The 27178-nt window shown below is 43.8% G+C and overlaps 1 protein-coding gene across 1 annotated transcript in view; it reads right to left on the bottom strand.

Moving 5' to 3' along the window:
- Positions 1-27178, bottom strand: part of CRIM1 (cysteine rich transmembrane BMP regulator 1) — an 869940-nt gene that overhangs the window by 739732 nt on the left and 103030 nt on the right. The window contains exon 2 of the mRNA XM_073672628.1: positions 23851-24024. Within this exon, the coding sequence (XP_073528729.1) occupies positions 23851-24024 (174 nt within the window). The remainder of the gene's footprint in view (positions 1-23850; positions 24025-27178) is intronic.

Raw genomic sequence — 27178 nt, forward strand, 5'->3', positions numbered from 1 at the left:
TGAAATGATTATAATCTGCATACAGTATCCTGGAGCGAAGTTACTGTTTAACATGTGAAATAAAAAAAGTCCAAAATTGTTTTTTCACCATCATGCTGTAATGTGATTTTATTCCCCGAGAGTTTCCGCCTCACATCCCAACACGTGTTTATTGCAGATAGCGGGCAGCAGGCAGCGTCACGCACACACACTATGACTTATGCATGATTTTCCTCGGATTAAGCTTACTTCCACCAGGTCTGGAGCCCAGGGAGATGAGAGAAGAGAGAATACATGCGTGCATGATGGAGGCAATCACTGCCAAAATCTGGAGGAATACATTTTAATGTAAAGTGGCAAAAATGTTACTTCCAAAAGAGCAAAAAGAGAGTTGATAGGTATAGACAAATTGTACTAAAGGACTGATTTACCAAAGGCCAGTTTATGAAAATAGTGGACTTTTGAACCTTCAGTATATGTTGTCCTCATCAGTTTTATTTACTTGCCTTTTTGTTTAAGAGAAACTTTCACTGATTTTTTTTTAAATTTGAAATAAGACCCTCCTCTAATTGCCGCTGCGCCACTGATTCTGGACCATTATTTATTTTTCTTCTGTGCCCCTCTATTGCAAAGCTATGCTCCATGGTTATAAAGATGAAAATTTTCCCTTCAACTAATTGGGCGTATACCACAGAACCTCTCTATTGACGTTTTATTTTTCTCCTCTGTGACGCTGGCCAATCAATACTCGTCCTCATCATAGAGTAGGAAAAACAAACGCCCACAGAGAAGCTCACAGCTGCCTGGCACAGCATGTTCTCACTCCACAGCTGCTGCCTGGCTCAGCATGTTCTCACTCCACAGCTGCTGCCTGGCTCAGCATGTTCTCACTCCACAGCTGCTGCCCGGCTCAGCATGTTCTCACTCCACAGCTGCTGCCTGGCTCAGCATGTTCTCACTCCACAGCTGCTGCCTGGCTCAGCATGTTCTCACTCCACAGCTGCTGCCTGGCTCAGCATGTTCTCACTCCACAGCTGCTGCCTGGCTCAGCATGTTCTCACTCCACTGCTGCTGCCTGGCTCAGCATGTTCTCACTCCACAGCTGCTGCCTGGCTCAGCATGTTCACACTCCACAGCTGCTGCCTGGCTCAGCATGTTCTCACTCCACAGCTGCTGCCTGGCTCAGCATGTTCTCACTCCACAGCTGCTGCCTGGCTCAGCATGTTCTCACTCCACAGCTGCTGCCTGGCTCAGCATGTTCTCACTCCACAGCTGCTGCCCGACTCGGCATGTTCTCACTCCACAGCTGCTGCCTGGCTCAGCATGTTCTCACTCCACAGCTGCCATGTCCTATCCTGGTATTGGGGCACTGAGCGCAGCAGCGATGGAGAGCCAGAGCGTCAGATCCGCCTATGGTAACAGAGATGGATTGTGTTGCTTCTCTCCATAGCTGCGGCTTTCCTGTGCTCCAACACTCCAGTTGCATTAAGGGACATGGCGACTGTGGAGTGAGAACACCCTGAGCCAGGCAGCAGCTGTGACCTTCTCCATGGCCCTGGCTTTTCACCGTCAAGGATGCAAATGAGTTTTGATTGACCAGGAGAAAACAGAAATGCAAATAGAGACGTTCTGTGGTAAACGCCCAGTTGGCTGAAGGGAAAATTTGTATCTTTCTTACTGAGAGGCATAATTTTGGAGATTCACAAAATAAAAAGAAGTGTTCCAGAATCAGTGGAGCAGCACCAATTGTAGTAGGTACTAGAGCAAGGTCTTCTTTAAAGGGAATCTGTCATAACAATGGCATCTGATCTGCAGCCAAAATGTTATGGAGAATGAGGAGCTGATCAGACTGATATACATTTTTGTGGGAAAAGTTTCAGTAAAACTTGTATTTTATTCATTGAATATGAATTTGTAGACATATGAGTCCAATGGGCAGTCCTAGTTATTGATTAATAGTCTGATCGGTATGACTATGCATTCAGACATAGCTGTCAGTCACTGAATAGCACCGCCCACTGGACTCCTATGCATACAAACACCAGGGATTTCAATAAATCAAATACAAGTTACTGAATCGTTTCCAATATCATTCTGCTCAGCTTCTCCTTCTCTATACCATGCTGTCCACAGATCGGACAGCATGTACAGTAGGGGTGGGGAACACCAGGCCCGAGGGCTATTTACGGCCCAAGATTACCTTTTCTCCAGCCCCCCAGTTCAGATTCCTGGGGACCACAGTGTTTAGGCCGGCAGCTGTGTTTTGATGGCCACCGGCCTTTTAATTTCTTCTTGCTCTGTGGGCACAGGCAGCGTTCACTACTGCATGCTGAGGCGGGTGCAATGAAAGATTACGTCCTGACCGCAGTGCCAGCGGAGTTAGCGTACAATTTTGTATGGCCCCCGAAGGATGGTATAAATATCCAAATGGCCCTTGGCAGAAAGAAGGTTCCTCACCCCTTATGTACAGTGTGACAGGATCCCTTTAAATGCATTTATTTTCTATGTAAAGATCTATGCACAAATCTCCTAAAAACTAAAATGACTGTCAGAAAACTGTACACATGCCTCACTTCAGTAAAAGTGACTATACATCATTTATCTCGAGGCCTTTCTTTAGTGCAGTAAGTCGGCACCATAACATGATAGTTCGGCTTTTACTTGGTGATTAGTGTTGAGCATTCCGATACTGAAATATCGGGTATCGGCCGATATTCACTGTATCGAAATTCCGATACTTAATTCCGATACTTTTATAATATCGAATACCGGAATCGGAAGTTCCCATAATGCCTGCGCTCTGCAGTGTCTGTGAAGGATGACAAGCTGGGTGGCAGTGCTCAGCTGCGATCCAGCCTGTCATCAGAATGCCATCCCAGCGTGGGAGAATTCTCCTGATTGTTTAAAAGCCGGCGGGCAGTAAAAAGCCGCCGGCTTTTAAACAATCACACAGCCCCATACTGCTTCCCCGCAGCCTTCCACCCCGATCCTCCGCTCCCCTCGCCACCTCCCATCCCGATCGTAAATTAGGACCGGGCGGGGAGCGCAGCACCAAGGAGTGAAGGACCCGGGCGGGGAAGCCGGCAGTGAAAAGACTTCACCGCCGGCTTTCCCGTTCTGTGCTGCGCTTTCCCGCCGGTTATTTCAAATGAACAGCTGAGGTATCAGGTGATGCCGATCAGCTGTTCATTTGAAGTCGCCGCGGTGATCTCAGAGGGTTCATGTGAGTTCATGCTTGACTGCATGAACTCACATGAACTTTCCCACGGCCGCACAGGTCAGCCTCACCTCCCGGACCCGTCATGATTAGTGTGTGTGCGGGGTGTGTGTGCGGGGTGTGTGTGCGCGGGGTGTGTGTGCGGGGCGTGTGTGTGCGGGGCGTGTGTGCGCGGGGTGTGTGTGCGCGGGGTGTGTGTGCGCGGGGTGTGTGTGTGCGGGGTGTGTGTGTGCGGGGTGTGTGTGCGCGGGGTGTGTGTGCGCGGGGTGTGTGCGCGCGGGGTGTGTGTGCGCGGGGTGTGTGTGTGCGGGGTGTGTGTGTGCGGGGTGTGTGTGTGCGGGGTGTCTGTGCGATGTGTCTGTGCGTGCAGGCAGACATAGGCCGATGTGACACTACTACTCCCATCGGCCTATGTCTGTCCCCCGTCCACTCGTGCCAGCAGGATCAGCTTGATGGGAGCAGTAGTTCCCATCAGCCTGATCCTGCTATTTAAATTGCCCTACTGTGTCCCCAATAAATGTTAGATACATGTCATTGGTGGCCAGTGGTTACCTAAAAGAAATTAGTTCATACATTACCTGTCCCCGCCGATCGCCACCTAAAATAAAGTAAAAAATAAAAAACTACACCTATACTCACCTAGACACCTAATTCCCCGAAGCCATCGATCTCCTGTAATAAAATATAAAATAATAAACCACAACCTTATCCTTACCCCTCCGTAGTAGTCCACGAGTGTCCCACGAAGATCTCCAGTTTAGAGCAGCCACATAGAATGTGACCGCTCTGAACCGCTGCCGCCGCTAGAATGACGGGGCCGTAAGGGTTCACCGGAGTTCAGGCAGCGCTGCTCCGGTTAGCTCCTTTACGGCACTGCTGTATCGTGAGAAATTCCCACGGTACAGCAGTGCCGTAAAGGAGGTCTCCGGAGCTGCGCTGCCTGAATGCACTCCGGTGACCTCAGTCAGTGGCTCCCGCTGCCGGGAGCGGACGTGTTCCCGGCAGCGTGAGCTTACAGCAGCCATGCACAGCTGTCACCTTCTCCAGATGTGACAGCTGTGCATGGGAGATCAGCGCAGGAACGTGGACAGGTAACTATTTTTTTTTAGTAAACTAAGAATTAAATAAAATGGTGTGTTTTATTTCAAATAAATTATTTTTTTCTGGTTGTAGTGTGTTTTTTCTTTTTAACACTTTGTAGGTTAGTAATGGGGGTGTCATATAGACGGCCATCATTACTACCTGGGCTTCATGGCAGCTGGCGCTGACATGAACCCCACCACTATTACCCCTGCCACCGCACCAGGGCAGCGTGGAAGAGCGAGGCTAAGTGCCAGAATTGGCGCATCCTATGGATGCGCCATTTCTGGGGCGGCTGACGGCTGGTGTTTCTAGCCTGGGAGGGGGCCAATATTCATGGCACCCTTCCTGAGCTATTAATATCAGCCCCCAGCTGTCTGCCTAGCCTTTGCTAGCTATTAAAATAGGGGGGACCCCACGTCATTTTTTTGGGGGGGGTCCCCCATTTTAATAGCTAGTAAAGGCTAGGTATTCAGCTGGGGGCTGATATTAGTAGCCTGGGAAGCTCCGTGGGTTTTACCCCCTTCCCAGGCTTCAAACATCTGCCCCAGCCGTCTGCTTAACCTCCGCTAGAGACTAAAATTATGGGGGATCCCACGCCATTTTTTTTTTAAATAAATCCTTTATTTTAACACTAAATGACATTTGAGGAGTTAATAAAGATGCAGTCCCTAAATTATTATTTATTTTTTAATTAATTTTTCCCAAAACTTTTGACGTGGGCTTCGCCATATTTTTGTATGCCAGCCAGGTACAGCATCCAGCTTCTATGAACGCGCCATTTTCCGGGGCGGCCGCGGACTGCAATTTTCAGCGGGGGGGGGGGGGGGGGGGCAGAAAGCTTGGGCCTCCCTGCGCTGCAGATTCCAGCCCCCAGCTGCCTAGTTGTACCTGGCTGGACACAAAAATAGGGCGAAGCCCCCCTTTTTTTTTTTTTAATTATTTCATGAAATTCATGGAATAATTAAGAAAAAAAGGGCTTCCCTATATTGTTGTGTCTGGCCAGGTACAAATAGGCAGCTGGTGGTTGGGGGCAGCCCGTTCCTGCCTGCTGTACCTGGCTGGACACAAATATAGTGTGAAGCCCCACGTCAATTTTTTTTAAATTATTTCAGGAAATTCATGAAATAATTTAAAAAAAATTATGTGGGGCTTCGCCCTATATTTGTGTCCAGTCAGGTACAGCAGGCAGGAACGGGCTGCCCCCAACCACCAGCTGCCTATTTGTACCTGGCCGGACACAACAATATAGGGAAGCCCTTTTTTTTTTAAATTATTTCATGAAATAATTAAAAAAAAATTGACGTGGGGCTTCGCACTATATTTGTGTCCAGCCAGGTACAGCAGGCAGGAACGGGCTGCCCCCAACCACCAGCTGCCTATTTGTACCTAGCCGGACACAACAATATAGGGAAGCCCTTTTTTTCTTAATTATTCCATGAATTTCATGAAATAATTAAAAAAAAAAATGTGTGGCGCTTCGCCCTATTTTTGTGTCCAGCCAGGTACAACTAGGCAGCTGGGGGCTGGAATCTGCAGCGCAGGGAGGCCCAAGCTTTCTGGGCCCCACCCGCTGCAAATTGCAGTCCGCAGCCGCCCCGGAAAATGGCGCGTTCATAGAAGCGCCATCTTCTGGCGCTGTACCCAACTCATCCAGGGCCCTGGTGCGGTGGCTCACTGGGTAATAAAGGGGTTAAGGCCAGCTTGGCATTATCAGCTGGCCCTAAGCCCGAAATTCATGGGGTCACGCCAATATTAGACATGACCGCCATGAATTTCTAGTAAAGTATTTAAAAAAAACACAAACACCCAGAAAAAAGTCCTTTAATTGAAATAAACACACAATTCTTTATTGTTCTAAATTAAACCATACTTACCATCACGCCCATTCCAGCTGAAGCCAACGATCTCCTGCAATAAAAGTAAAATAATAAACCAACCTCATCCTTACCTTTCCATGGTTCCCACGACAGCTTCAGCTCTGCTACATCGAGATGACAGGCTGGACCGTAGCAGAACGCTGCCATCCAGCCTGTCATCCCGCAGACACTGAGAAGCGCAGGCATGTTTGCGCTCCTCAGTGTCTGGCTGTGACGGCATCCAGATGAGCCGAGGTCATGTCCAATGAACTCAGCTCACCTCATGCACGTCACTGACAGCGTGGGAAAATTCTCCTGCACTCAGCGCTTCAGCGTGAGACTTCTCCCACGCTGTCAGTGACATACATGATGTGAGGTCATGTCCAATGAACTCAGCTCACCTCATGCACGTCACTGACAGCGTGGGAAAATTCTCCTGCACTCAGCGCTTCAGCGTGAGAATTTTCCCACGCTGTCAGTGACGTGCATGAGGTGCGCCGAGTTCATTGGACATGACCTCGGCTCATCTGGATGCCGTCACAGCCAGACACTGAGGAGCGCAAGCATGCCTGCGCTTATCAGTGTCTGCGGGATGATAGGCTGGATGGCAGCGTTCTGCTGCGGTCCAGCCAGTCATCTCGATGTAGCATGTCCAATGAACTCAGCTCACCTCATGCACGTCACTGACAGCGTGGGAAAATTCTCACGCTGAAGTGCTGAGTGCAGGAGAATTTTCCCACGCTGTCAGTGACGTGCATGAGGTGAGCTGAGTTCATTGGACATGACCTCGGCTCATCTGGATGCCGTCACAGCGAGACACTGAGGAGCGCAAGCATGCCTGCGCTTCTCAGTGTCTGCGGGATGACAGGCTGGATGGCAGCGTTCTCATGCGGTCCAGCCTGTCATCTCGATGTAGCAGAGCTGAAGCTGTCGTGGGAGCCATGGAAAGGTAAGGATGAGGTTGCTTTATTATTTTACTTTTATTGCAGGAGATCGTTGGCTTCAGCTGGAATGGGCGTGATGGTAAGTATGGTTTAATTTAGAACAATAAAGAATTGTGTCTTTATTTCAATTAAAGGACTTTATTCTGGGTGTTTGTGGTTTTTTTTTTAACTTTGACTATGGGGTTAGTAATGGGGGTGTCTTATAGACGCCTCTCCATTACTAACCTGGGCTTGAAGTCAGCTGGCATTATAAGCTGACATCAACCCCAACCCTATTACCCCCTGCCACCGCACCAGGGCAGCGTGGAAGAGCGAGGCTAAGTGCCAGAATTGGCGCATCCTATGGATGCGCCATTTCTGGGGCGGCTGACGGCTGGTGTTTCTAGCCTGGGAGGGGGCCAATATTCATGGCACCCTTCCTGGGCTATTAAAATCAGCCCCCAGCTGTCTGCCTAGCCTTTGCTAGCTATTAAATTAGGGGCGACCCCACGTTATTTTTTTGGGGGGGTTCCCCCATTTTAATAGCTAGTAAAGGCTAGGTATTCAGCTGGGGGCTGATATTAGTAGCCTGGGAAGCTCTGTGGGTATTACCCCCTTCCCAGGCTTCAAACATTTGCCCCAGCTGTCTGCTTAACCTCCGCTAGAGCCTAAAATTAAGGGGAACCCCACGCCAATTTTTTTTTAAATAAATCCTTTATTTTAACACTAAATGACAAGTACAGTAATCAACACTGTCACTGTACTTCATATATATGTGACTGACATGTTTCTATCTATCTAATCTATGTATGATTCTCTATTCTTTCTATTCTAAATTGTCGGGTACAGATGCTGAATTGCCGGCCGGCTTTTTTAAAGAGACGGTGCACGAAAACACTAATATTTTTTTAAATAAATCCTTTACACTAAATGACAAGTACAGTAAGCAACACTGTCACTGTACTTCATATATATGTGACTGACATGTTTCTATCTATCTAATCTATGTGTGAAGCTCTATTCTGTCTGTTATAAATTGTCGGGTACCGCTGCTGAATTGCCGGCCGGCTTTTTTAAAGAGACGGTGAATGAAAACACTAATATTTTTTAAAATAAATCCTTTACACTAAATGACAAGTACAGTAAGCAACACTGTCACAGTACTTCATATATATGTGACTGACATGTTTCTATCTATCTAATCTATGTGTGAAGCTCTATTCTTTCTGTTGTAAATTGTCGGGTACCGGTGTATGCGCTGATGAATTGCCGGCTTTTCATGTCATTCTACATTATTCTTAGTTGTTTTACTTCATGTAGAATTAACCTACAAGGAAAGAAAGGGTTTATTTTCATTCCGATATTTGTGTCCCATTGACTTGCATTGGTTTCCGGTATCGGAATCGGCGATATCCGATACTTTTTGGGTATCGGCCCGATCCAATCCGATACGATATTTCCTGATATTGGAAGGTATCGCTCAACACTATTGGTGATATATCAATGTATCACATTTAGGAGCGCAGATCTGTAATTTTGTAACTTATCCCATACACACTTATTTACAGGAAAACTCATTTAATAAAATGTTTCGATATATACAGGAGAAACTTTTAGCAAAAGTTTGGCTATTAAAGCCTACAAAAGAAGCACCTGAAAGCCCCCTCAGACTAGTATGAATTGAGTATAACCTTTATCAGATTAATAATTTGCTCTTCCTCCTGTTGCCTTTAAAGGCATGAAAAACAACTATGTGCTCAATTATCTGATAAATCTCATTACACAGAAGATATATCAGGTGATTAATTGAAAAAGTGAAGGATCTCCAAGTCTATGGCTAGCTGTACGGTATTAGGGCTTAGCATTAATATGCTCCTACTGGGACCCGGCTATCACATTACCATTCAAGGCCAACTATTGACTGTTTCCTTCTATGAATTATTTAAATCCACTTACTGAGGAATGATTGGAGTTAATCATAATGTGTGCGGATCAGGCGGCGCTGCCACCTTTACACTGGAGGTCTACTTACCACGTATATTAGAAATGCTTAGGTGCAAAGTAAGGGATCATTTATCTCATGATTTCCCTGCTTGTAAAAAGAACAACATGGAAAATAGAAATGGCAGCAAGCGGCGTAATGTATGGAAGCAATATATGACGCTGGGGACCTAGGCCTTGTTTTGCCAATAATTAGATGTAATAATTGGAAAGTCGGACAATATATGGAACTAACTTGAATTTTAACTGAAATGATGTCAGGTTGCAAACCAATCACCTATGGCGGAAAGATATATTCCACGTGGGCTATCATATAACGATGGCTCTAAGCCTCTGTTCACATTTGTGTTCTGTACACATTGGCGGAATATGTCTGAAGCCATCACCCATGTATATCTACGATGTATCCATAGGCCCAGAAGACATTTTTTTTTTACTGTACAGGAAAGTATAGTTTACAACGCTCTCCAACGTAATAAAAAGTATACTGCACCATATGAATGGCGACGTATGACTATGTAGTGATATGGCAGGGGCTTCCATCAGAGAAATACCTTCAGAAATGCTCCAACCTCCAACACAGCAACCATACAAGAACAAAAAATCTACACAGGATGGGGTCTACACAGGATGGGGTCTACACACCCCAATTTCTTCTTGTTATATTTCTGATGTCTTGCCCTTGTCAGCATTTTCAATTGTCTGGCCAAGATAGGAGAACAACTCTCATCATACAATATTTGACAAAAATGAAACACAGTACCCCAAGAGAAATAAGTCCCACCATCAAAGAGATTGACGCTTTAATAGCAATCTGTCTTGTCCTTGGGTCTAAATGGCGGTTAATCTAGTATAAAATAGGAGCGGTGTTACGGGAATAACTTGCTCAGCAATGTCACACAATGTGCACAATACAAATGTCCCCCTCCAGCCTCTGTCACCACAAATAATGCCCATCGATCAACTCGCTCCCCCTAGCAGACGCGTTCCAATTTTCTCATTGAAAAGGCTGAAAATAGCCTGAGATTGTGCTTCCTGGGACGTATGGATTTTCTTCTACCTAACCTAATCTGATAAAAAGGGAGTGGGGATTACAAAGAACAGTCTGTGTGAGAATGGTCTCATATTCTGGGGTCTTCTGAGTGAGATTACATTCAGAGATTATCACTGGACACAATCGTCTTTGGCGTTTTACTAGCAATGGCAGGAAACCTCCGAACACCAGGATGACACAGGGGATTATAAGGGATAGTACGGGGAAAATAACTCGCGTCATTCTAGTACTTGCGTTCCTCTCATCGTCACCCAGCACAATCCAATGTATCTGTCAAAGCCTCGGTGCATCTATTTCAAAGGGTTTTCCATCACTACGATATTGATGACGTATCCTTGGGATCGGCCTGCACACAGTGTATAGAGCTATGGTATTCTGGCTTTAAATATTTCAAATGACTATGGGACCAGCTAGCTGATCAGTAAGGGTGCCAGGTGTCGGACCCCCACTGATCTGATATTGCAGACCTAGCCTAAAAATATATCATTAATATCCTAGTCCACTTATGGTGGCCACATACCTTAGATAGCTGTCAGCTACGTGTTCAACTCCTTCCCCCCGACCCATACATTCACAAACCTACTCAATAGTGAGAGGGGTATTAGCCACGGCCACCTCTGAGGTCAGTTTCTCTCTTGTGGAAAATAATAAATTAGGAATGTTGAAATCCTTAAAGAAGAACTCCTCCCAACAAAATTTTTATCCTTTTAATATACTGCAGTCATCATATTATATATCACTGTGTACTTACTGTTAGAACTCTCCTGTTGGTTTTTTTCTAGTTTGCTGGTCACATGACCTTTTTTGCCTATTTAATCCGGCTCCGCCCTCCTGGCCTTGCTGGACTTCATTGTATTTTCTACTCTTGAGCTAGCTTAGTGCTCTGTTACCTTTCTCTGTTGGTTTTGCTAGGTCTTCTGACCTCTATGTTCTATGTTGTGTGTTTGTCTTTTACTGCTACAATTTCTGCTAGGAGGTGTCCAACTTTATCCCAGTCCCTAGTTCTTGTAGGGATCCCTCCCTTGCATCTATAGGTCTTCGTACAGACTAGCCGAGGACTTTAGCGGGTCTGATCGCAGGATCAGGTTCCCCGTTACATCGTAGGGATCCAGCTTAGTTCTGTTGTAGGGACAGATCTCCTGTCTTTCCTTAGTGCTTGTAGCAGATCATAACAGTAAGTCCAGCCCAAAAATACATTTCTCTAAGGAAAGACCTCCAGTTTCCATCATGGTCTCGGTTCAAGATTTGGCTCAACGCTTGCAGGGACTCTCTCTGGAGGTGGCCGAGCTCCAACAACACGTGAGTAGCTGTTCTGGAGCACATTTTGTGGAGCCAAAGGTACGTCTGCCTGATCTATTTTTTGGTGAACAACAAGATTTTTTTTCTTTTAAAAATGCTTGTTTACTGTATTTTCGTTTAAGACCCAGATCCTCTGGTGATGAATCACAGCGCATAGGGTTCATAATGTCACTTTTGCGCAAAGATCCTCAGGGATGGGCCTTTTCTCTCCAACCTAGTGATCCGTGCTTTAGATCAGTGGATAGTTTTTTTTCTGCTTTGGGTTTGTTGTACGATGATCCTGATCGTGTCTCATCTGCTGAGTCTGAATTGAGACGTCTGAGGCAGGGATCAGGTAATGTGGAAAAATATTGTTCTCACTTCCGTCGGTGGTCTGCCCAGGTGGGGTGGAACGATTCAGCTTTGAAAAGTTTGTTTCTTGCAGGGCTAGGTGAAAGGGTTAAGGATTTGCTGATTGCTTATCCCACACCTGGAAACTTGCAGGAGGCAATGCAATTAGCTATACGGGTGGACAGGAGACTGCGTGCAAGGGTTAATGAGAGTAAATCCTCTGCCATGTCAGCTCCGAGTTTTGAGAGGGTCTGTGCTGACAAAGGAGAGCAGATGGAGATTGGGGCGATGGCACCCCGCTCTCAGGAAAAAGACCGCAGGCTTTCTGGAGGTTTGTGCTTTTATTGCGGAAATTCTGGTCATTTTATTAAGAACAGTGTGCTTCGTATGAACAAGGAAAAAAAAATGGTCAGTCATGCACGTATAGCCTGTTTAAATACTAAGGGAGTATTCCTATCTGCTACTACCGCTGCTCAGGAAGAATTAATTGAATTTCGGGTATTTGTGGATTGTGGTTCTACTCTGAATGTGATTGATGGGGGATTCTTGGAAAAACTTAAATTAAAACCTAAACCTTTGTCATCCCCTATTGCTGTGGTTTCTGTTGATGGCTCTCCCTTGAAGAGTGTTACTCACAAGGTCTGTGAATTTCCCCTCACTATTAATGGTATTCATCAAGAGAATTTGGATTTGGTAGTATTAAATAATTTGCCTTCTCCAGTAATTTTGGGGTTGCCCTGGTTAAAATTGCACAATCCTGTACTGGATTGGTCTACCAATGAAATTAAGTCCTGGAGCCCTAAATGTTATGACAAGTGTTGTAACGGACGTATTGCTGCGGTGGAAAAAGGGGAATTACCTGTACCTATTCAGGATTTTTGGAGAGTTTTTTCTGAGGAGGAGTCACAAATTTTGCCTCCCCATAGAGACTATGATTGTACCATTGAATTTGTCCCTGGAGCGACTCTTTCTAAAAGTCGTTTATTTAATCTTACTATTCCTGCGAGAAAGGCTTTGGAGGAATACATACAGACAAGCTTGGCCGCCGGTCACATTAGGCCTTCCAAGTCTCCGGAGGCTGTTGGATTTTTTTTTGTAAAAAAAAAAGATGGCGGTTTACGTCCTTGTCTGGACTTTCGTGAGATTAATAAAATTACTGTACGCAATCCTTACCCACTGCCATTGATTCCTGATTTGTTTAACCAGTTAGTGGGGGCCAAGTGGTTCTCTAAAATTGATCTCCGGGGGGCATACAATTTGTTGCGCATGAAGGAGGGTGATGAATGGAAGACTGCTTTTAACACTCCTGTGGGTCATTTTGAGAATCTGGTTATGCCTTTTGGTCTTACCAATGCTCCAGCATTTTTTCAGAATCTTATTAATGACATCCTTAGACCTTTGATCGGCAAAAATGTGGTTGTGTATTTGGATGACATTCTGATTTATTCACCTGATCTGGAGTCTCATTGGCAGAGCGTACGTGAGGTTTTACAGTTATTAATGGACAATTCGCTTTTTGCTAAGCTAGAGAAATGTGAGTTCGCTGTTGTTATGTTCTGCTACCAGAGCTAAGGAAAGAGAGGAGATCTGTCCCTACGATAGAACTCAGCTTTATCCCTACGATGTAACAGGGGACCTGATCCTGCGATCAGACCTGCTAAAGTCCTAAGCTAGTCTGTACGGAGACCTATAGATGTGGGGAAGGAATCCCTACAAGTACTAAAGACTGGGAGGAAAATGGGACACCTCCTAACAGAAATAGTAGCAGACAGACAAACAAACAAAATATATAGAACACTGAGGTCCGTAGACCAAGCAAACTAACAGAGTTAGATATAGAGCACAGGCTAGCTAGAAAGTAGTTATACAATGAAGTCCAGCAAAGCCAGAAGGGCGGAGCAGGATTAAATAGGCCAACAAGGTCATGTGACCAGCAAAGGAAAAAACCTAAGAGAAAGGTTCTAACAGCTGTACAGAGAATTAGTTTTTTGGATTATATTATCTCCAGTGAAGGTTTTGAGATGGACCCGGTTAAAGTTCAAGCTGTGCAGGAATGGCCTAGGCCTATTGGTTTGAAATCGATACAGAGGTTTTTGGGTTTCGCCAATTATTACAGAAAATTCATAAAAAAATGTTCTATTATTGTCAAACCGCTCACCGATCTCACCAGGAAAGGTGCTAATGTGGTTCAGTGGACTTCTGAGGCCATTGAAGCTTTTGTGTTTCTAAAGGAGAGGTTCAGCTCTGCCCCCATCCTTATGCAGCCTGATGTGACTAAGCCGTTTTTGGTTGAGGTTGATGCTTCTTCTGTGGGGGTCGGTGCGGTGTTGTCTCAGGAAAGCAAGGATGGAGTCCCTGTGCCTTTTTTTCAAAAAAATTTTCTGAGACTGAACTTAATTACGATATTGGTAATCGGGAATTGCTGGCTATTAAACTCGCATTTGAACACTGGCGTCATCTCTTGGAAGGTGCTGAATTTCCCATTCAGGTTTTCACTGATCATAAAAATCTGATCTATCTTGATGCTGCCAAGCGCTTGAATGCCCGTCAGGCTAGGTGGGCACTTTTTTTCTCGCGGTTTAATTTTTCCATTACTTACATCCCGGGTACCAAGAATGTTAAAGCGGATGCTTTGTCTCGCAGCTTTTCTCCCATGGTCGGTGCTGAGGAGGAGGAGAGTATTTTACAAGAAGGTGTTGTGATTGCTGCTTGGACTCCGTTTTGGAGGATGAGATTCTTAAAGCTCAGGAGAATGCCCCATCTAACACTCCCCATGGGAGGTTGTTTGTGCCTAGGACCTTTAGGAGAGATTTGTTTGTTGAGTGTCATGAGTCTCGGTTGGCAGGTCATCCAGGAATTTCTGAGACCAAGAGACTTGTGGGTCGCAGTTTTTGGTGGCTTGGATGGCAGAAGGAAGTCATTAAGTGGGTGCATCAATGTACTGTGTGTGCTAGATCTAAGTCTTCGCATGCTCCTGCTGCGGGGTTGCTTTGTCCTCTGGAGGTTCCTAGTGCACCTTGGACACATCTGGCTATGGACTTTATTACTGACCTTCCCCCCTCTGAAGGTTTCACGGTCATCTGGGTGGTCGTGGACCGTTTTAGCAAGATGTGTCACTTGGTTCCCTTCATCAAACTGCCTTGCGCTAAGACACTCGCTAAGGCCTTTGTCAAGGAAATTGTCAGACTACATGGCGTTCCTACTGACATTGTTTCTGATAGGGGACCTCAGTTCGTGGCTCGTTTTTGGCATGCCTTTTGTGACAGGTTGGGAGTTCATTTGTCGTTTTCATCCGGATATCATCCTGAGTCTAATGGCCAGACAGAAAGAAAGAACCAGGATGTTGAGCAGTTCTTGCGTTGCTTTGTGGCAGACAATCAAGAGGGGTGGTCTGAGTTTCTGCCACTTGCTGAATTTGCTCTTAACAACCATACATCCTCTTCTGCTGGGTGTTTGCCTTTTTTTGTTGTTCTGGGAGACATCCGTCTTTTGGGTCATTCTCCAAATTGGTATCGGCTGTGCCTGAGGAGGAGAGTTTTTCCGGTGATTTGGAGAGAGTTTGGTCGGATGTGCTTGATAATCTTCAGGAGGCTAACAAAAAATCTAAGAGGTACTTTGATAGGAAACGGCAAGAGGTTTCATTTGCCATTGGTGACATGGTTTGGTTGTCCTCTAAGAATCTGCGATTGAGGATTCCTTCTAAAAAATTGGGTCCCAAGTTTGTAGGGCCCTTTAAGGTGCTTCAGATAGTTAACCAATCTGCTGTTAGGTTGGAGGTTCCTACCTCCTGGAAGATTAATCCGGTGTTTCATGTTTTTCTGTTGAAAAGAGCTGATGTGTCGGTTGGTGACGCCTCTGCCACTGTTCCTCCGGTGGTGGAGGACGGGGAATATGAAATTTCCCGCATCCTAAATTCTAGACGGTATAGAGGGAGTTTGCAGTATCTCGTCGCTTGGAAGGGTTTCGGACCCGAGGATAACTCATGGGTGAGGGCGGATGATGTTTCTGCTTCCAGACTTGTCAGAGCGTTTCACAGGAGGTTTCCTGATAAGCCCGGGCCTAGGGGATCCGGAGGATCCTCTTAGAAGAGGGGGTACTGTTAGAACTCTCCTGTTGGTTTTTTCTAGTTTGCTGGTCACATGACCTTTTATGCCTGCTTAATCTGGCTCCGCCCTCCTGGCCTTGCTGGACTTCATTGTAATTACTACTCTTGAGCTAGCTTGGTGCTCTGTTACCTTTCTCTGTTGGTTTTGCTAGGTCTTCTGACCTCTATGTTCTATGTTGTGTGTTTGTCTTTTACTGCTACAATTTCTGCTAGGAGGTGTCCAACTTTATCCCAGTCCCTAGTTCTTGTAGGGATCCCTCCCTTGCATCTATAGGTCTTCGTACAGACTAGCCGAGGACTTTAGCGGGTCTGATCGCAGGATCAGGTTCCCCGTTACATCATAGGGATCCAGCTTAGTTCTATTGTAGGGACAGATCTCCTGTCTTTCCTTAGTGCTTGTAGCAGATCATAACACTTACAATTGCTTATTTTGCCCTTCTACCCAGTTAATTCTACTCTTTTCCATTAGATCTATGGCATCACATGATTAAAACTGACTAGCTGAATCCTTCTGTTTTTTCTTTGTAAAAACAGAAAGTCAATTTTCCCTGTATGAGTCATTAGTCACTGCAAAAGTCCCTGGCAGGGGGGGGAAGAGCGGAGCAGCTGGATTAGGAGATGAAGAGGGGAATGATAAATGCAGGGAAGAGAGACCCCTACATAGAGCAGTGAAAAGAGAAGAATTAGCTGGGTAGAAAGGGAAAATGAGCAATTGTAAGTACACAGTTCTATATAATATGATGACTGCAATATATTAAAGGGAATTCGTCAGCAGGTTTTGCTATATAATCTGAGGACAGCAGGAGATAGAGGTTGAAAGACAGAATTCAGGGATGTGTCACTTGTCAAAGTGCACTTCACTGTCTATGGACTTTGTACATTGAGAGCCTAGTGTGGGCGGGGTCAGTTGTGGTGGGGGTGGGGTTAGTTTGCTCAGCTCTGCTTCATTCTAAATCTAAAAACTCTGATTGTATCAGAACGAAGCACCCAGGAAACTAAGTGATACATCATTGGATTCAGCTTCTCTTTGCCTACATCACCCTTAAGAGTATAAACATTTGAATGGTTCTTGGTGCTTCTTTAATGCACAACCCTTATTTTCCCTGACATCTGACATTGAAGAGATCAGGCACCCCATATATATAAGATAGTTAGCTGGTCATGCCAAAATCACTGGGATGAGCCTAAATTCCTGTACTGTAGTGCAAAATAACAACAAAAATGACACCGCCCACAGAGCTACACGGGAATTAATTCCATGTTACCAGACCAAGTGTCACACAGCACCGCTGCTGGAAGCGGTCAGGACTCCACACTATTCTTACATATTCCAGACTTAATTTAGCTGCCTGTTCATCTGTTAACAAGGGAGGTTAAGCAGAATGTAAAAATCTACCACCATGCTGTGTAAGTGGTTTTCTTTTCTGCTTCCAAATGACGTAACTTCATATCCAGCAGGTATAATTTGTTTAATTTATGTTTTTCACACCAGAATTGGCAAACTACACAAAATTCCAGAGTTGTATTTGTGTATACTTTGTAGAAAAAAAAACAACAAAAAAAAAACAATAAAAGAAATATCATGACAAAATCAGCTGTTACTACAAATTCTCTGTAACCTTTCATTTATTTTTCCTTCATATACTGCCCATTTTTGAAAGCTATTAAATACAAGTTAAATTAAAAAAAAAATAAAAATAAAAATTTTTACACAAATGTTTTTTAACTGTTATTGTAATATGAATTGTGCTAATTTCTGATTAGCTAAATAGCGAACCTCAGGCATTTATGAATTTAGAAAGACTTGGGAAAAAAGTTTGTATAAGTTGTAGCTCTGAAATATGAGTTTCTACAAGCAAGACATCGGTGTCAACTTTTCTAAACAGATAATACCAAATTCATTGTGCTCCTCTGATGGTGGCAAAGCCGCCTCATAAAGCAGCATCAGAGAGAACACAGTTCAGGCCAGAGGCTCAGCTATTGTGCTGGTCCGAACTGTCCATCATCAGGAGGGAACCACCGCCTTTAAAGCAGGAAGCCAGGAGGCTGGAGAGCGGTGTGCTCCCGAAAGAAAGAAGATGACTCCAGATCAAAATGGCCAGATTTTGCTCTCATTTTATTCCTGCTGCTCCCCTGAGGTCCTATTTAATGCTAATTTACCACACAGTGTTTTTAATGGACTTTTTAGTGGAGAGGAAAAAATTGCTCCTGCAGATGTTTGGCTGGGAATCAACAGAGAAATATTAAACATATATCTAGATTTTTTCACTTTACTTGCATTTTTCATTGGTTCTTTTTCAAAATGGAATCTTCTCAGTTTGTGATGCTTTTTTTTCCTATGCACATCCAATGTTTTTTTTGTTTCCAATTCGTTAAAAAAGTATGTTTTATTGGTGATTTTTTCTGGGACTACCAATCACTTGATTTTATGAGGAGTCTTGGACTCGCATGCGCTACGAATCCACAAGACTTGTAATGTTAAAAATGCAGCAATAAATACACACAATGAATGCAGACATCTAATGCTGAGTAAAAAAAAAAGACTGTCTAAGCGGGAGGATCTTCTACACTTTTTTTTTTGCTTGGAAGGTAAAAATCAACCCTTTAATATATCATGATCAGAGAGAGTGGATTTCATGAATTTCATCCGGCTCCGCAGGTAAGCCTGGGATTTAAGCAGCTACACAGGTAAGCCAAGGATAAACTGGAGAAGTATTAGGGGCATTACATATGTGAGCATAAATTTCCGTTAACTACCTGGAATCAATGAAAAGAGATATATGGCTCCATCACATTTCCACAAAGGGGCTAACACAGTTGTAATCCAGAGGAGATTATTTCTTAACCATTACACCTACACAGTATAAGACGCCATCTGCACATGATACATATATACTTCTATAACTTCTCATCTCGCTAAGATAGGCATTGCTTTATTAAAGGGAATCTGTCACCAGGTTTTTCTACCTAATCTGAGAGCAGCAGAATGTAGGAAAAGCGACCCTGATTCCAACGATGTAACACTTACTGGGTTGCTTGCTGTAGTTTTGATAAAACCACAGTTTTATTTGCTGCAGATCTACCAGTTCTCTGAATGATGAGCTCTGTATAACCCCGCCCACACCACACAGTGTACACAGAAAGCTGCCAATCAGTGGTGTGGGGGCGGGGTTATACAGAGCTCAGCATTCAAAGAACTATCAGATCTGCAGCAAATAGAACTGTGGTTTTATCAAAACTACAGCAAGCAACCCAGTAAGTGATACATCACCGGAATCACGGTATCTCCCTCCACATCATGCTGCTCTCAGATAGGGTAGTAAAAACCCGGTGACAGATTCCCTTTTAATGGTGCACAGTAAGTTCCCACCAAAACAAACACAAAGATAACACTTTGAAAAGTCCAATAAAAGTAAAAAATAATATCAGACTATTCCCAGGGACTTTACGATAGCAACAAACGGCATAACATTTAAAAATGCAGGTAGAAAGTCAATCATAAAATGAGTGAGGGTAAGAAAGAAGCCGGGCTGCCACATCAAACCTGCCATTCTTATTGTAAAACCATTCTGCTGAATTCTGCTGCGGCTTTTATCCATCAGACATCGAAATAATGATTCATTTCCAAGAAAATAAATATAAATATTCCTACTATGAAGTAGAAAAACATTAATGTAGTCAAAGATTCTTTATGAGCCTGGAACTGAATACAATAAGACCTTCTGCCCACATCCCACGCATCCTTCATACAGCCTTGTGATAATGAAGGAGACCCTGATATGGGGGGCAGCACCGATATCTCCACAAACAGAACACAATATCTGCAGGAATGCAGTCTATTAAATGGAAACACTTCCGAGAAATCACAGAAGTAGGGTGAACATTGTTTTTTTTTTTTAAGATTATCAGCTATGCTAACAAAGCACCTGCCTCTTATGGCTTGAGGAGCCACTGGTGCTTCTTTGTTTGCCTTTATACCCTGTAAGTAAGCGATATTCCGTGAGCCTATAGGTTCATTTGTAGATTTAGAGGGTCTCCTTTATATCGAGAGACGGCCACAAAATAAACCTGGCATTGGGAACTGACATTCAGCCAAAGTCATCCTTGCATCATTCTAGAATTTCCCATCAACCTGTTAAGGTCAGATATTTTTAGGGTTTCCGCAAGTCAGAAGGCACATGCGACATAACAGCTTTAGGCGTTTATCGTGATTAGGTATGGTAGGACCAAAAAAGGTGCACTTACAAAAAATCTCAAAAGAAAGTTTAAAAACAGTAATAAGAAGAAAAGTAGAGTAGATCAGAGGTCAAACTACACTGATGCCAAGCGTAGAAACCATCAGCTGTAATGTACATTGGCCGTGTGGAGAAAAAATAAGCCCACATTGTATACATCAGTGGATCGTGGACATAGACACATTAGGACTACCTACGACATGCAATTAGTGGCCAGTTTCATATGACTACCTCTCAGCCTTCTAAAGTCCAGCAGGAGTGTGAGAGGCTGAGATGATTCAGAATATGTTTTACGACCTTCTGCCCCAATGGCCGTCTATACCATAGACATCAGTAGATGCCCACACAAGTGTTACACACAATCATACCAAAGTTCATGAGAAAGCGTTGTCAACCCATTATGCCTGGTAGTTGCTCAATGCTTTCACGTTCATCTTCTTCAGCTGGCCTCACACATTACATGTTGGGAAAAGCAGGAATGGGAGATGGACATCTTATTCTTCCCTTTATCTTGAAACAAACAAGCACCCTTGGCTAAAGATGGCCATAGGCAAAGAGATACAGACGTGGCAGTTCCGAATATAACCACGGTGGCACGCTACGTTATCAGCTTAGCGCACCGCACCTTTCATTCACTTTGTATGTGAGCATCTATAGTATTGTCTGCTGCAGTGTGGAATTTAATGGGAACCTGTCAGGTCCCTTAAGCCTCCAAAACTGCCACTATTAGGGCACATATCACTATAGCTGCCCTAATATAGTCCTTTGTATCTCAAATAAATGTTCCCTTATCTGATAAAACCATTTTGTCATATCCAAATACGTACTACTAGTTCGGGTGGGTGGACTAGTCTGCTTCAGAAGCTGTAATCTCGCCCATCCTAGACGTGATTGACATCATTCCCATAAACCACTTTATCCCAGGAATGGCATTGCTATTGCTTCCCAAGAAAGTTCAGAGAAGCCGGCTGTACTGTCCCTTATCCCATCACAGCACTACATTTGCAATGCTGTTCCTGAGATGATGCAGATCTGTGGGGATGATGTCAATTACACCCAAGGAGTGCGAGATTACAGAATCGGAAGCAGACTAACCTGGGTGAAGCAGCACCCACCGGGACTAGTCCTACTTAATTTGCATATTATGAAGGGTGCCTTAAAATGGTTTCATCACATAAGTGAACATTTGCTTGGGACACGAAGGGCTTTATTAAAACAAAGCAATAAAGGATACGTCACCTAATGGTTTCAGTGTTGAAGGTTTAAAGGGGTGGTCCAGCACCTAAAATATATTTCTTAACTATTTATTTTTACACCCTAACCCCTTTTGTAATTAGCATTATTACACAATATCATACACTTTTCCTTATCTACCTAATCTCTAAATGTGTTTTTTTACTGCATTTCCTGTGACGTTTCATTGAGAGAAGTCTCAAACGTGACACCACAAGAGGCTGGGCCTGCATTCACTCCCCGCAGTGTCCATTGTCCCTCCAGGAAGAGGACATTGCAGGGGGAAGCGCTGCAGTTACTCACTAGTTTCTTGCATTGCTGCCCCTTATGAAGACGTCCTGAATCCTGGGTGATGGACGCTGTGGATGATGTGAATGCAGTGTCAGCTCTCTGCTTCTGTCACTGCCGTTGTAGCTTTTGTGAAAGAAGACATCGTCAGGGGCCAGAGATAGCAGTGAGTGACACCAGCACCATCCCATAACTTTTATCACCACCCCCAAAAGAATCATCATCAAGGGGTGGTGCTGGTTTCACACAGCTGCTATCACCGACCCCTGCTGACGATTCATTTGAGGGCGATGCTAGAAGCTGTCGGGCGGCGCTGGTGTCATTTCTTCTATTTCTGCCCCCTGACGACGTCTTTCACAGAAGTTCTAGCGGCGATGACAAAAGCAGAGAGCCGGCATTGCACTCACTATATTCACAGCGTCCATCACCCAGGATCCAGGACGTCTTTAGAGCTAGCAGCGATGCAAAAAATTAGTGAGCGACTGCAGCGCTGCCCCTTATAATGTCCTGTTCCATAAGAGGCGATACATGCTGTGGCGAGTGAGTGCAGCCCCAGCCTCCTGTGATGTGTCAAGTTTAAGACTCCTCTAAAACAAAATGTCACAAGAAGTGCAGTAAAAAATCCACATTTAGATATTAGACAGACAGGGAAAAGTGCAGGTTGTTATGTAATAAAGAAAATTACAAAAGTGGTTAGGGTGTAAAGATAGCTAGAAAATACATTTTAGGTGCTAGACCACCCATTTAAGAGACTTGACAGATTCCCTTTAAACAAAAAAGCATGACATCTGAACCTATGACCCTTACTACAGATCTGCTGATTATTGGCAGATCCAGCTTATTTCTGTAGCGTCAGATACTCTTAAGTCCCTCATACACATTAGATAGTTGTCGATGGAACGAATTTGGACGATCGTTTTGATGGCAGCTTTGTCAACCGACTCTCCTATAAACAGTAGCACTCGTTCTGCCCGGCGCCCATGTGTTCTCTATGAGACGAGCAGCCATACATATCTAGCAGTGGATTATTCAAGGAAAAACAAAAGGATCGGCAGTGCAAAATCACAGGCCTGATACTTAAAGGGGTATTCCCATCTACAAGATCCTATCCCAATAAGTAGTAGGTGTAATAATAATAATAGCAAATACCTCCAATTAGAAATGTAGTATAGTTCTTCTGATAAGCTGTGTTGCTTACCTCATATGCAGGGCATTGCAGTAGCTTAGGTATCCATGGATACATCCAGTCATATAGCGACAGTTAGTGGTTGTAACCAAGGATACCTAAGCTACTGCAATGCCCCGAACATGGGGTAAGCAACATAGCGAATGAGAAGAACGATACTACATTTTTAGATGGAGGCATTTGCTAATACTATTAATAATACACCTACTAAATATTGGGATAGAATTTTGGAGATGTGAAAACCTCTTTAAGTCCCCAGACAATCAGTTGTCCGAAGCTTTCATACACATTAGACTGTCGGCCGAACGAACAATTATTATCGGTGGGTTCGTTAGACATTAGCCTATGTATGGGGGGGCTTAATGTGTATGACCATCAAAGGCATCAGCCTGTTATCAGAAAACTTAGCTAGATCTGCCAATAGTTTGACAATAAAATCTCATGCCTATGTCCAATGGTAGAATTTGGAGAAATTGTTGGACGTCAGCTATGTCACATGTATGGCCAGCATAATACGCCGCAGTGATCTGATATCAGCAAAAGCTGCAGAACAAACACTTTGGAAATAATGTATTACCAGCCATAAAATACTGACCACCGCCGTATAGTCACGTTCGAGCACTAAAGTTCTAGGCAGCCAGGTGAGCTCATCCAGGCAAGCTGTTAGCATTTCCTAATGCACTAATATCTCAGAAAGATCAGGTAGCATTGTCTTTACGGCGCCTTTAGCCAACAACTTTCCAATTGTAATGGAGACAAATATCTATAATAAAGTGCTTAAGAATTTGGGAGCCAGGCGGAAAAACACTTTAGGAACCAATTTTATTTTATTAGCGGGCAGACAAGAAGAACCTAGGAGCCAGTAGCAAATCTATAATCCTGTAGACTACCAGGGATTTGCCCATCTCGGCTCCACTCGACTGATAACCAACCACAATAAAGTGACACGGCACCACAAGAGCTTGCATTTCATTAGCATCATATTACAGCACGTCTTAAAGATTAAACGAAACCATGATTCCTCTGGCAGAAGCATTTGGTATATGCCATCTTGGACTTACCTTCGATTCTCTTCAGGGCACTATGACATGAGTCCTGGTTGGGGAATTCAAAGGGACTGGTACAGGTCCGAATAGTGTCGCATTCACATTTTCCATTGATAATGTTGCATCCTGTTACAAAGTTTTCATTGCAAGGTTCAAATCCATAGAGCTGGCCGTCATCCCAATTTTCATCTAGAATATAAAGAAATATATTACATTTCCATAACGCTGGTCTAGGTCCATGAATACAGGATATGTCGACATGAAGAACCACCACCTCTAATATTCTGAACGAACGTCCAGTCAGATTGTTAATCAAAGCAATTAGTCAGGAAAACTCTGCATAGGAAGACTTATTAGGAAAGCAACAGTAAAAGATGCCCGGGTACAATAGGGGGTGGATGTGCAGTACCCGGCCGCGGCCACTACTGCGTTGACGGAGCCATTCTGTAAAGCCACATAACTCAGCACATCCGGCACCGGGAACAGCTGATTGTTGGGGTGCCAGATGTTACACCCCCAATGGGTTCTTAACAGGAGGAAGGGTAAAGGCCACTTCCAGACACCTTTGAAATGTTGAAATCCAACAGCGCGATTCTTCTTTCCACTGATTTTGAAAGGAAAATCAGTGGTTTGGCTGAAATTAATGTGCTTGGTCACCTTTATAGGCAACACACTATAAGAGCACAGACTAAGGGCACATTAATATGGTACGAGTGGTGGGCACTTGGCGTAGGAACATTGAGATTACATGTTCTAATGAAGGACTCCTTCATAACGTGAGGACCATCTGCAAGACACGTACATGATGCAATCAGAAAAATACCAAAAGCCGGAAAACCTGAGTAGTGCTAGGGATATAATTGGTATTCATTAAACATTTGACACAATTTGGCTTTCACAAGATCTTCATAGTGGGCAGACTGACGGATTCTTAGTTAATTTATTCTACAGCCAGTAATAGACAGGGCAAAAATAATTTTTAGCCCCAATTACATGAAATTAAGTAAAAAAAAAATTGTCTCCAAAAGGTGGACATTCCCTTTAAGGAATTCATGAGAAAGTTTTTATTTCTTGTCGAAGGCTGATTCACATTGAGTTTATGATGTGCGTTAAGTTTATGCCAAGAAAGCTCCTGAACACTGGCGAAACAGGTCCATGGGGCGACATTGGCCAGACAGTGACCAAGATTGTCCCTTTGGATTCTATTTGGCCCCTGTGAGTCGGTATACCGCAAAAACAAAAGGAGCACTGGGTATCAAGCAAAAAACATATCTATGGGGAATATACTTATTTTTATGATAGGTCCTATGGGTCACAAATATTACTGTATGATATGTTAGAGGATTCATTTATAGTGTATGTTCCAGTGTATACATGAATCACAGGCGATAAACGTGATGTGATCAGCATCTGAGTGAACGTATACAATCACCTCTATACACACCCACCCCCTACACACCTTCCCTATACACACACACCCATATACACACCCTCTGTACACACACCCCTATACGCCTCCCTGATACACACTCCTAATATATACACACCCCTATACACACACCCTCTATAAACAAACACCCATATACACACACCCCCTATACACACACACCCTCAATAAAACACACACACCCATATAAACACACCCTTTATAAAAAAACACACACAGCCATATACATACGCCCCTATACACACCCATATACACATACCCCTTACACACAAATACACCCCTCCCTATACACAAAGTCTATACTGACAGCTTAATACCATAAGTACCACTCCATTAGCCTGTACATTTATGTGATAGACAATAATGACGTTATCAGCTTGATTTCCATAGTTAGGCTATGTGCGCACATTCAGGATTTGAATCAGAAATTTCCGCAGTGTTTCTGCATCTCCTTGGAAAATCCGTGCTGTTTTGACGCGATTTTTTTTGTGCGGTTTTGTCTGCGGATTTGCCATGCGTTTTTTCAAATGCACTGTATAGGCAAAAACACATGGAGAAACGCATAAAGAATGGACATGCTGCGTTATTTTCCACACATGAAATCCGCTCAGGAAAATTCTTGATCATGTGCACAGACCTTGCAAAATGTCATAGGAAGTCATGGGATAAGGTATGCAGTGCGTTTCTGGCCCATTTCCACGCTGAAAAAACGCACAAAAATCACACTGTGTGCACATAATCTTAGGCTAACAGAACAAAAGAGACATATTTAATGATTGCTCGACTAAAAAATATTTTCATCATATGCAAATAAAAAGAAATGATATAAACCAGGAGAAATCGTTTCCGCAGTTTTCATCGAGGCCTGTGGTCTCTCAACGTTCATGTGACATTCCCAATTTTCTGAAACATAACCCGGCTGTACAGGGCGCACTGTGTTGTGCATGCCTCCGGAGTAAATTCCCTGTTTAGGAGGAATCAGACTGCGCTGAATCTTACACTTGTAGGACGTGTTACAAGCCAAAGCCTGAGACAGCAAAAAGAAGTTTCTATCTGGTCTGAAAACTCCTTTATTCCCCAAAGCTACAAATTCTTACCAATAAAAACAATGCAATGAATCTGGAGCTCAGAAGAAGAAAAATAACAGGAAATCCAAAACATAAACAAGTGCAAACATGTCGTATAGAAGTGGAGTCTGTCTGACGCGAGTCCCGGGCACATGGCAGCATCAAGCAGCACATTTACATCATCAGCGGTTACCAACATGGCATTTCTATGTATGTCCTGCATTCATATATGAAATGTTTACGATGAGCACATAATATATGATACTTCCATGCTTCCCCAGCCCCCTGCTAACCACTGACAGACACTTATGGCATTATACAGGGCGTTCTTAAGAGGGTCTATCACCATGTGAAAAGCTCAGTTAAGAGAAAGTGCAGCGCGGCAGCGCCTGCAGACTGGTGATGTCACTGCAGCATGGAGGTCCGGGGTAGTCACCTGCTGGATCATAAAAGGATTGGGGATTTTAAGCACCAATAAATACGTTACTGTTCAAGATTATTGTAATTGTTTTTGCTTTGTATACCCCTTTTTCACACGTAAAGCGCCATGGTATTAATGACACTATAGTAATTATTAATAATAATAATAGATAATAAAAAAAATAGAAGGAAAATTCCTTCTTAATGTGGAAGAATTTTCCAGGAAGAATGGATGACAATCCCTCAAACAAGAACTGAAAGGCTACAAAAAGTGTTTACAAGCTGTGATACTTTCCAAAGAAGGTGCACCTAGGTACTAACCATGCAGGGTGCCCAAACTTTTGCATCGGGCCATTTTCCTTTTTGTAATTTTTCAAATGTAAAAGATAAAAATATATATATATTGCTT

This window comes from Phyllobates terribilis, unplaced genomic scaffold (assembly GCF_046119375.1).
Source record: "Phyllobates terribilis strain yellow unplaced genomic scaffold, ASM4611937v1 Scaffold_3__8_contigs__length_932513732, whole genome shotgun sequence".
Taxonomy (NCBI): domain Eukaryota; kingdom Metazoa; phylum Chordata; class Amphibia; order Anura; family Dendrobatidae; genus Phyllobates; species Phyllobates terribilis.